Source organism: Odontesthes bonariensis, chromosome 3, assembly GCF_027942865.1.
Source record: "Odontesthes bonariensis isolate fOdoBon6 chromosome 3, fOdoBon6.hap1, whole genome shotgun sequence".
Lineage (NCBI taxonomy): Eukaryota > Metazoa > Chordata > Actinopteri > Atheriniformes > Atherinopsidae > Odontesthes > Odontesthes bonariensis.
The window spans coordinates 1,368,037-1,380,896 of record NC_134508.1 but is presented as its reverse complement, the minus strand read 5'-3'; the positions used below and the strand labels follow the sequence as shown (position 1 = coordinate 1,380,896).

At 42.0% G+C, this 12,860-nt stretch overlaps 1 protein-coding gene across 1 annotated transcript in view; it reads left to right on the top strand.

Annotated features, from left to right (window-relative positions):
* The window catches only part of stab1 (stabilin 1), a 175,137-nt gene that overhangs the window by 107,587 nt on the left and 54,690 nt on the right, over window positions 1-12,860 (top strand). Inside the window, exons 39-46 of the mRNA XM_075460052.1 lie at window positions 6,730-6,825; window positions 6,916-6,961; window positions 8,129-8,208; window positions 8,864-8,989; window positions 9,302-9,375; window positions 11,300-11,371; window positions 11,525-11,644; window positions 11,718-11,765. Coding sequence (XP_075316167.1) covers window positions 6,730-6,825; window positions 6,916-6,961; window positions 8,129-8,208; window positions 8,864-8,989; window positions 9,302-9,375; window positions 11,300-11,371; window positions 11,525-11,644; window positions 11,718-11,765 — 662 coding nt within the window. The remainder of the gene's footprint in view (window positions 1-6,729; window positions 6,826-6,915; window positions 6,962-8,128; window positions 8,209-8,863; window positions 8,990-9,301; window positions 9,376-11,299; window positions 11,372-11,524; window positions 11,645-11,717; window positions 11,766-12,860) is intronic.

Here is a 12,860-nt window from a genome sequence, read left to right as displayed (position 1 = left end):
GGGATATGTCATTGATTAGCTACAACATCGGTTTTTACAGCTTTTTAGTTTTTCTGCAATGGCAGATTACAGAAACGGCTCCCATAGACATCCATTATAATGACTGCAGCATTAGACTATGGCACATTTATTATTTGGGGTTTCCGGTTCTCAGCCTCGCTGACCACTGGCTCCCTGTATTTTTCCATATTCGGTCACCTTTAAGTGATTTTAGACTTAAAATCCTGAATTCTTCTCCTGTTTGACTGGTTCTGTACGGAGATGAAAGAATATCTGAGATCATAGAGGGCCTATGGGGGCAGCGAGGGGGAAAAATGACCTGCTGAGTCAGTGGTTGCTATGGTGATTCCTGCCTTTTTATTTGTGAAGCAGGGGGCAGAGGAGCACATGTTACCACGCTGTTGAACAGAGGCACAAATACCAGAAAAAGAGCCTGGAACATTAAATTCACATAGAAAAACATTCTCCAACCTGCAAAATCTGCAGGACATCGGTGACTTTTCTCTAAGTGATGCTCAAGATTTTATTCAGAGAGGCCTGTGAAAGTGGCGAGCAGAGCCACAGTGCGCGTATTCATGTGAGATTGGACAGTAAATCCAATTTACCTCACCTGAGGACGTGAACTCCATATCAGTGCTGTTCGTCTGATGAGAAGCGGCACCATGTGGGGGCGCCTGCAGCTCAGGAGGAAGAGCAGGCGTCTGCCAGCTGGAAGCTCCGTGGTTTGACTCCCGGCTGCTTCGGACCACATGTCGAGACGTCCATAGGCAAGATGAGGGAAAAAAGCACCGTGTGGCCTGTACCATAGCAGGTCGAGTTCCTTTATTTTATACCCTGAGGTAGATTTGTTTCAGCAGTTAGTGGAGCCGGCAACCATTCTACCAGACACCAGAAACTGGATAAAATTCACACAGACACGGTAGGAAAATGGAAAATGAAAACGGAGAGCGTCCAGACTTCACTAAAACCACAACTTCAAACCCTCAAACCCTCGTTTCTGTGGCGCTTTGAGACCACAAACCACTGTCCAGAGGCAAGAAGCTGAAATTCCCACCGTAGGAGATGAGAGTTCAAGATGCCGCTGGTACACAGACTCCAGGGCTGTGTTCAAAACCGCATAATACATACTGCATACTACATACTGCATACTACATACTGCATACTACATACTGCATACTACATACTGCATACTACATACTGCATACTGCTTACTGCATACTACATACTCCATACTGCATACTACATACTGCATACTACATACTGCATACTACATACTGCATACTACATACTGCATACTGCATACTGCATACTACATACTGCATACTGCATACTACATACTACATACTGCATACTACATACTGCATACTGCATACTACATACTGCATACTACATACTGCATACTGCATACTGCTTACTGCATACTACATACTCCATACTGCATACTACATACTGCATACTACATACTACATACTGCATACTACATACTGCATACTACATACTGCATACTACATACTGCATACTACATACTACATACTGCATACTGCATACTGCATACTACATACTACATACTGCATACTACATACTGCATACTGCATACTACATACTGCATACTACATACTGCATACTGCATACTACATACTGCATACTACATACTGCATACTACATACTGCATACTGCATACTACATACTGCATACTGCATACTACATACTACATACTGCATACTACATACTACATACTACATACTGCATACTACATACTGCATACTACATACTGCATACTGCATACTACATACTACATACTACATACTGCATACTACATACTGCATACTGCTTACTGCATACTACATACTCCATACTGCATACTACATACTGCATACTACATACTCCATACTGCATACTACATACTGCATACTACATACTGCATACTACATACTGCATACTGCATACTACATACTGCATACTACATACTACATACTGCATACTACATACTACATACTGCATACTGCATACTGCATACTGCATACTACATACTGCATACTGCATACTACATACTGCATACTGCATACTGCATACTACATACTGCATACTGCATACTACATACTGCATACTGCTTACTGCATACTGCATACTGCTTACTGCATACTGCTTACTACATACTACATACTGCATACTACATACTACACAATACATACTACATACTGCATACTGCTTACTACATACTACATACTGCATACTACATACTACACAATACATACTACATGCTGCATACTGCATACTACATGCTACATACTACACAATACATACTACATACTGCATACTGCATATTGCTTACTGCATAATACATACTGCATACTACATACTGCATACTACATACTGCATATTGCTTACTGCATAATACATACTGCATACTACATACTGCATACTGCATACTGCATACTGCTTACTGCATACTACATACTGCATACTACATACTGCATACTGCTTACTGCATAATACATACTGCATACTGCTTACTGCATACTGCATACTACATACTGCGTACTGCTTACTGCATACTGCTTACTGCATACTGCATACTACATACTACGTACTGCTTACTGCTTACTGCATACTGCTTACTGCATACTGCATACTACATACTGCATACTGCATACTACATACTGCATACTGCATACTACATACTACATACTGCATACTGCATACTATATACTGCTTACTGCATACTGCATACTGCATACTGCTTACTGCATACTACATACTGCATACTGCTTACTGCATACTACATACCGCATACTGCATACCGCATACCGCATACTACGTACCGCATACTACATACTACATACTGCATACTGCACACTACTTACTGCATACTACTTACTGCATACTACATACTGCATACTACATACTACATACTGCATACTACTTACTGCATACTACTTACTGCATACTACATACTACATGCTGCATACTACATACTGCATACTACTTACTTTATACTGCATACTACATACTGCATACTGCATTCTACTTACTACATACTGCATACTGCATACTACTTACTGCATACTGCATACTACTTACTACATACTGCATACTGCATACTACATACTACATACTGCATACTACTTACTGCATACTACTTACTGCATACTACATACTACATGCTGCATACTACATACTGCATACTACTTACTTTATACTGCATACTACATACTGCATACTACATACTGCATTCTACTTACTACATACTGCATACTGCATACTACTTACTACATACTGCATACTACATACTGCATACTACTTACTGCATACTACATACTGCATACTACTTACTGCATACTGCATACTACTTACTGCATACTGCATACTACTTACTGCATACTGCTTACTGCATACTGCTTACTGCTTACTGCATACTGCATACTGCATACTGCTTACTGCTTACTGCATACTACATACTGCATACTGCTTACTGCATACTGCTTACTGCATACTACATACTGCATACTGCATACTACTTACTGCTTACTGCATACTACATACTGCATACTGCATACTACATACTGCATACTACTTACTGCATACTACTTACTGCATACTACTTGCTGCATACTACATACTGCATACTACATACTGCATACTACATACTGCATACTACATACTGCATACTACATACTGCATACTACTTACTGCATACTGCATACTACTTACTGCATACTGCATACTACTTACTACATACTGCATACTGCATACTACTTACTGCATACTGCATACTACTTACTGCATACTGCATACTACATACTGCATACTGCTTACTGCTTACTGCATACTGCTTACTGCATACTGCTTACTGCATACTACATACTGCTTACTGCATACTGCTTACTGCATACTACATACTGCATACTACTTACTGCTTACTGCATACTACATACTGCATACTACATACTGCATTCTACTTACTGCATACTACTTACTGCATACTACATACTGCATACTGCTTACTGCATACTGCTTACTGCATACTACATACTGCATACTACTTACTGCTTACTGCATACTACATACTGCATACTACATACTGCATACTACTTACTGCATACTACTTACTGCTTACTGCATACTACATACTGCATACTGCATACTACATACTACTTACTGCATACTGCATACTACATACTGCATACTGCATACTACTTACTGCATACTGCATACTGCATAATATTTACTGCATACTGCATACTACATACTGCATTCTACTTACTACATACTGCATACTGCATACTGCATACTACTTACTACATACTGCATACTACTTACTACATACTACATACTGCATACTGCATACTACATACAACTTACTGCATACTACTTACTGCATACTACATACTGCATACTGCATACTACATACTGCATACTGCATACTTGCATACTACATACTCATCGATCAGACAGTATGCAGAGCATTTACCCACAATGCATTTCGCTCCTGCCCGAGCCGAAATCAGCCGGCCTGAAGCTGATTTCACTTAAGCTCTAAACTCTGTAAACTTTAGCAACATTTGAAACATTTTCAGGTGAGAAAGTAGTCGTTTAGATCCCCAACGTGTTGAAAACCTGACAAAATACCGGCTGTTTACAATTTTGTTCCCACGAATTCGGCGCTACTAAAGCTAGCCGCAGTGAGCTAACGCACTTCCGGTTATTTTCACAAAATAAAATACCCGTTGCCTTTTATCATAGGGAAAGCCATTACCATACAATTGGTGCTTTTGTTTTGAAAACAGGAAGTGAACCTACCCTCGTTGTAGCTAGCTTGAAACTGCCGTTTTGACAGGAAATGACGATCGGCGACGTCACGTTACGTTGCATCTTGGGTAGTTTGAGTATGAGTAGTAACCTCATGATGCATACCCAACATTTCAGAGAATCTAGTATGCATCCGGGAAGTTCTGCTTACTCAAACTCGCATACTAACTCAGAAAGTTAGTATGAGTAGTAGGAGAAGTATGTGGTTTGGAACACAGCCCAGGTCAAGCTGGGACTTACCAATAATTTTTTTTTGTTTGTTTGTTTGTTTGTTTTTTTACATCTGTTATGACGCGTAACCATGGCAACAGGAAAGTTGTTAACCCGTTGGAGCAGCTAACTGAGCTTTCCAAAGCCCAAGTAATACCTGGAATAAGACCCCCAAATCAAGATGAGTTGAAGAGGAGACGTCTAGGACGCAGAGCGGGAACAAAATGGAGGAAAAAGGAGGAGGAAATTTAAACCGTTTCTACCCTTGATCATCAGGGGAAATGTGAGATCACTGAGCTTGGAGCAGGAATATCAGGCAGAAACCTGGCTGCAGGAACAGCTTTAACAGCTCTCTGCTCAGCTTTAAGACTATCCGGGCAGACAGAGACTGCAGACAGAGACCGCAGACAGAGCGGTAGCAGGAAAGGAGGAGGATCACAGAGCTGGTTAACAACGGATGCTGTAATCCTGGACATGTCACATCTGCAGCCCAGATGTTGAACTGTTGGCTGTGAGCTTCTGTCCATGTTGTCTGCTGACAGAGTTCACCTGAGTTATCAATAAGCAGGTATTTTTTATTAAATAAAGGTAAATAAATAAAAAATACCTGCTGACGCTGTGTGTGACATCATCAGCTCAGCTGTTGCTAAGCAACAGAAACAACAGCCCAACCTACTGATGGAGACCTCTGAAGGTTTCTACCACACCTTCCTCTCTGCTGGCTTATATTTGTGAGAATGCATTAAGCATTCTCACTATTAAGTTCCTGTTTCTCTTTATTATTATACCGTATTATTATATATATAACTATAGTTGACTCCACAGATGTAAAACTACTTTGCTAACTTCCTCTAAGCCTTCTGCTTCTAATGGTGTTAAAATTATTTTTCTAGCTGGTCAACTTTTCTCACAGGAAGTGTTAGAAGGCAGTCTGCGCCTCAGATTTGTCCCGCACCGCCGCAGCTTCGCACTGTGACTGTCTGTGTAGTCTTTAAACAGGTTATATGCACTTTCAGTTTAACAGAACGAAATGGCTTAATGGTAACACTAACTCCCATTCGTGCGGGTGGCCCTGGTTCCATCCCCAGCATGTCAGATAAATTTTTTTTTTTATATAACTATTTAAGCATACTTTCAGCCATTTCAACTGTTTCTAGCTTAATTTTATCTTCAAATCCATTCAAATCTTAACTACTTCAGCATACTTTCAGCTAGAGACACCATTCAAATTTTAAAATGTTCAAATCTTTTAGCTTCTTAAGATTTTTTAGCAAGGTAATTCAGCTCATGCATTCTCACAGCTGTTTCGCAGGAACAGCTCTTTCTAGTTTATTTTGTTATCTGTCTGTAATAATAACAGATCTTTAATAAATAATTAATACTGCAGTGATATAATTTACCCTTCAGGGATTAATAAAGTATTATTGAATTGAACTGAATTAAATTGGTACTTAGTTTAACGCCCTTTTGTTGTGTTGCTTGTCAACACCTCCTGTAGTCGGCCCTTCATTTCAACTCTCCAACTAAAGCTTTTCACTGCACTTCGGGGAGATTTTCTTGCCTCGCTGCTCCTTTGAGTTGATGTTCAGCGACGTTTGGGTCCAAGAGGCCGCGCACACCTGTAGGCTGACGAACCGGTGACACCAGCGCCCTGCATGAGGCTCACAGAGGTTAGCTGAGAGGAGACGAGTCACGTTCTGTGTGTTACAGAGTGCGAGTGTGATCACGGCAAGTGTGAAGATGGTCTGACGGGAAGCGGCAAGTGTGTGTGCTACAAAGGCTGGAAAGGACCTTCCTGCTCTGGAGGTAAGTTACACAGACTATACTATAAAACTGGCACCACTCTCCATATTTATATATATCTGTGACCCGTTATCTAAAATCTGTTTGTCTCAGAGATCAAGAACGACGCCTGTGGAGATGCGTGCGACGACAACGCCAAGTAAGTCCTTCTGTAACCGCGTCCACCTGCTTTGTGGATCAGTTACTCACAACTTCTCCGGCCTGAATAAACTTTCACAAAGCTTAGAAATGTTCTGTTTTCCTTTGGCACTGTCAGAGAGGTGATTATTCTCCATCTCACCGGGAACCAGGTGCTCAGTTTGTGGCCAAAACTCTAAATCGGTGCCCCATTCGTAGCGTTTGGTCGCCGTGAGCGACGCGTCAACTGTAACTCCAGCTTAAGCCAGAGGAGAGATTTGTTTGTTTACATAAAGTTTCCCTCCTCGTACCCACATGAACCCTCTTGATCTCTGTTTCTCATCCAATATGAAGGTTAAAAGGAAAAAAGGTCAGAAAACTGGCATCTGTGACCTGATCTGCCTTCATGTCTGCTTAGGGTTGGGAATTGATAAGATTTTTACGATTCCAATTCCATTTTCGATTCTGCTTAACGATTCGGTTCTTTGTCGGTTCCCTTATCGATTCTCATTTGGAGAAAAAGGACAACAAACCGGTCGATCAGCATCAACTTTGTTTAGTTTAGAAGTAACACGAGTCATGACCTCACAAACCCAACAACGGTGAGGTCCACATTGGTCTATCCTGGCCTGGGTAATTTAACTCTTCCTGCTCTGGTGAAAGGAGAAGCTGGAGGTAGAGGTGAACTGGGGGTAGTACCACCAGCCTCTGGCTCTGAGCCAGTCAGGCTCTGTCTCTCATGATTTCATCTAAATGTAATGCCTGAGAAGGCATTCATTTAACCTTAACCGTTACTAACAGCAGCTTTTACAATCAGGCAAATGGAGCTAACATGATAGGCAGTGTTTGTTAGTTAGCTACCTGCAGTGTTAGCCGAGGACATGCTAACGTTGCTAACGTTGCTGGGTTCAGATTCACCAACGTTACTCATTCATTCATAGTTATTGCATGTTGGTAGTATTTCCTCCCTTTGGTGAGACGTCATTCGCGCCCACTGGAATCGATAAGGGAATCATTTGCAAAATCGCCAAACGATTCCAAGGAATTGAAACACTGGGAACCGGTTCTCGATTCCCATCCCTACGTCTGCTGCTTTTAATTATGGAAATCTGTGGTACAGATGTGTATAAGACCTGCTAAGGATCAACAGTATCTGCATAAAGCTTGAACAGTTTCTCCTGTGGTGCAGCTGTGTGACGGGACCAGCTGGATCAGCTGCTGCTTGTGTGTGTGTGGCTGGATATAAAGGAAACGGAACCCACTGCGAGGGTAAGAACGCACGCCGAACGTGTCGTTAACCCTTTAACCCTAATCCCTGATGGGGACATTTTTCTCCACCTGGGGTGTACTTTCTCCTCTAATTTTACACTGTAAATAGTGATACTCATCATATTTGGTCCAGTTGTGCACATCATATAAAAGGGACATTTCTGTCCCCTTTTAAAATGATCCACAAAATACCATATGTTAATATTTTTTCCCACTTTTTTTTTCATAAATCTTTTCTTCCACTTCAGTTCTGATCATAAACACCAAGTTTTCAATTATTTTCAAAAAAATTAACCCTTTAAATACTGGTGTATATGAGGTAAACACCAATGTTGCTAATCATTGACATATCCCAGACCATAATTATCCCCGCTCAACAATTCCACTTTGCATTCTATATAATGAAAATATAGCAGTTTTTTTTATTTTATTTACATCATATAAACCTGTATTTAAAGGGTTAAATTTTTAAAAAATAATTGAAAACTTAGTAGTTATGATCAGAACGGAAGTGGAATAAAAGATCTATGAAAAAAAAAATATTAACATATGATGTTTTAAAAGGGGACAAAAATATCCCCTTTCAGAAATGAAGTTGTTTTAAATCAGGTTTGAGGGTTTAGATCATCAGACTTTGTCTCCCTCTCCGTCTCAGAGATGGACTTGTGCAGCATATCTAACGGCGGTTGTTCGGAGTTCGCCGTCTGTCTGAAGGTCTCGGCTGGAGAGCGGACCTGCACCTGCACAGCGGGTTACACTGGAGACGGCGTCGTCTGCCTGGGTAACTGCCCGATGCCTCCGAGAGCAGAAAAAAGTTTGAAAATATTCAATATACTGAGCGGCCTTTCAGCTCAATATAAATGGAAGCTTTGAAAGATTGACAAAAAAGCTCCTCTGATAGTTTAAATCTTGGCTTTTGCCTTTTGGGCCACTTCGGCTTAATGGTTTGGATTTGTATCCATCACACGAGACTCATTCTGACCCCAAACATGAAGCCAGGAGTCCAAGAAATGCTGCAAACGGCTCAAAAGTTGTCTGAATGATGTTGTGTGTGCAGAGAAGATTTATTATTTCTCCTGCTGTCTGTTCACAGAGGTGGACGGCTGCCAGGTCAACAACGGAGGCTGCCACAAGTCGGCAGACTGCATCAGAACAGGCCCCAACGTTGTAAGAAACTCTGATGCTTCAAAACGTTTCGTTCCACTTAAACAGCAACTTTCTCCTTTAGATTTAAAGCTTCTTAAACTCCTAAACTTCACTGAGGGTGAAGCTCTTTGTGGTGGATAAGAACTGTCTGCTGTTCATTTTACTCTTTTTATCTCGCTGAACACAGACTGCAGAGAACATTGTTTAACCCTAATCCCTGATGGGGGACTTTTTTCTTCACCAGGGGGGTACTTTCTCCTCTAATTTCACACTGTAGATGGTGATACTCATCATATTTGGTCCAGTTGTGCATTTTTGACTATTTCATTTTCGAATATACAATGCAATTTTTCATTGTGTAGAAAAAAAACTCTTTAATTTCTGAAAAAAGGGACATTTTTGTCCTTTTTTAAAACGACCTAAAAACATCATATATTAATATTTTTTTCCACCTTTTTTCATAAATCTTTTATTCCTCTTCAGTTCTGATCATAACCACCAAGTTTTAAATTATTTTCAAAAAATTAACCCTTTAAATGCCAATTTGAAATGTTTTTTCTTTTTTTCTACATGCTAAGCGCTAGTTAGCCACAGAAACACAGAGGCTACGCTGCTACATGCTAAGCGTTAGTTAGGCACAGAAACACAGAGGCTACGCTGCTACATGCTAAGCGTTAGTTAGGCACAGAAACACAGAGGCTACGCTGCTACATGCTAAGCGTTAGTTAGGCACAGAAACACAGAGGCTACGCTGCTACATGCTAAGCGTTAGTTAGGCACAGAAACACAGAGGCTACGCTGCTACATGCTAAGCGCTAGTTAGCCACAGAAACACAGAGGCTACGCTGCTACATGCTAAGCGCTAGTTAGGCACAGAAACACAGAGGCTACGCTGCTACATGCTAAGCGCTAGTTAGCCACAGAAACACAGAGGCTACGCTGCTACATGCTAACAGCCAGTTAGCCACAGAAACACAGAGGCTACGCTGCTACATGCTAACAGCCAGTTAGCCACAGAAACACAGAGGCTACGCTGCTACATGCTAAGTGCTAGTTAGCCACAGAAACACAGAGGCTACGCTGCTACATGCTAACAGCCAGTTAGCCACAGAAACACAGAGGCTACGCTGCTACATGCTAACAGCCAGTTAGCCACAGAAACAGGATGGACACGTCACAGTTTGCCAGAAAGTCCTTAAAGGAGCTGCAGAGTTCTGGAAAAAACAGACCCAGATGAACCTGCATCAGAGTGATGGTAGGAAGAAAGTGTGGAGACCAAGGCCCAAAGCATAACAGCTCCTCTGTTAAACACGGTGGTGGGTGTGTAATGGTGTGGGCCTGTATGGCTGCACACTCATCTCCACTGATTCAAATTCAAAATGTATTTATATAACACATTAAAAGAGCCTCAGCTGACCAAAGTGCTTCACAACAGCAACTGCGTCACAAAAGAGTCATCAATAAAAGCAATAAGAATGACTTCATCACAGATAAAAATGATGGAGCTGCTGATGGCTGAATGAATTCTGAGCTGGATGGAAACATCTGGTCTGCTCCAGCTCCAGTGAAAGCCTCCAAAGCTTCCCCTGCAGCAGGATAATGATCCCAAACATCCTGCTGAGCAGCAGCGGAGTTTCTCAGAGCTGAAACACGGCCGAGCCGGTCGGCTGATTCACATCCAGCTGAGAAACATTCTGCATTAGTTTAAAACGCGGCCACGTGCAGGTGTTTTACAGATGTTTTCATCTCAACTCTTACTGTGGAAAAAAACCTCCTACAGGCGCCATATTTATTACGTTTGCAGGGGTATTTTTAACCTGTTCATTAACATAGTTACTTTGGTGTCTGTTCGCTGGTAAAACCTGTAGTTTAGATGAAATGATGTCTGGAGTTGAGCTCAGTGGGGAGGAAACAGCTGGCTGACTGCTTTCTCTGTGGTGTGCAGACGGCCTGCAGCTGTCAGGTCGGCTTCCAAGGATCAGGAAGGTTCTGCTACCCCGTCAACCCCTGCAGACACGTACGTCTGCACCACCTGCTTTTGTTCTTTTTTACAAGATACAAGACGATGTTTCCTGTTTAAAGAAAACTAAACTGAGCAGCTGCAATAAATTCAAATGTTTTGAACACATGGTTCTGTTCTGCAGTTTAAAGATAAATGGTTTTTGTGCAGAACAACGGTGAGTGCAGTAAGTATGCTCGCTGTGACTACTTTGGCCTGGGCCAGAGGAACTGCACCTGCTTCAGAGGACACATCGGGGACGGCTTCGACTGCCGAGGAACCGCCAACAATGTGAGTCGGGCGACCTTTGGGCTTCCTGATCTGGCTCTGCTGCCCCTCCCCTCACATGTTTTCTGTCTCGCAGGAGATTTACAGACAGACGGAGAACGCCTTCTTTCGACAGATGTTGGTGGTGAGTCGCTGACGGTCGGCTAATAAAGTTTCTCATTTTGTTGTAAATCTCAGCCTGACTGCCGGAAACATCTGGTGGAGCACAAAGTTATCTGTTCCAGTCGTATCTGTTTTATAGGCCACATATCCAACAGTTATCCATCCATCTATCTATCCATCCATCCATCCAACCATCCATCCATCCATCTATCTATCCATCCAACCATCCATCCACCCACCCACCCATCCATCCATCTACTCATCCATCCATCCATCCATGAATGAATGAATGAATGAATGGATGGATGGTTGGATAGATAGATAGATAGATAGATAGATAGATAGATGGAGAACTCTGGCTCTCTAGCAGCTTTGACCATGTTGGAAGCGTTGTCGGTGACGAGAGAGCCGCTGCTTTGTCCAATACACCCCACTCTCACATGCACCTCTCAGAACGTGCCCGATATTAACTCCCGAATGAGTGTCTTCCATGATACGAGTCTGTAAAACATAGTTTTTCATTTGCCATTCGCTGTCAATGAAATGACACGTCACAGTGATGTAGGACTCCACTGTGCATGAAGTCCATCCATCGGAGGTTATGGCTACTCGCCCCTGAATAACTTCATCGCGCACTTTATTGTACATCTTTGGAATGTAGGACTCGCTGAAATGTTGACGCAAGGGGATGTTGTACCTCGGCTCAAGGACTTCGAGCAGGTATCTAAAGCCTTCGTTCTCTACAACACAGTAGGGCCTCGTGTCTTTGCACATACAAAACGTAATGGCCCTGGTTATGTTTTTTGCCCTTTTCGAAGTTGCCGACAACTTTTGAGGAAAAAACGTTGTCAGCGGCGTTGTTGGTCTTTCTGTACAATCGGTCTCAGTGATCCCATGACGCCTTTTCAGGTGTGCAGATAGATCTGATGTATTTGTTGGAGCCAATTTGGTCTCCTAAGTTAATATTCTTAGTTTGGTTAAGATTTGCTGGCCTTGGGCCATTGACTTTTATTTTGACACAGCCTTTGGTCACCTGACCAGGTAAAGATGGCTGCCTCTCACTTGGTAGTCAGTCTCAGTTAAGGCTGAGTTATACTTCTTTTAACTGCCCTTGCGC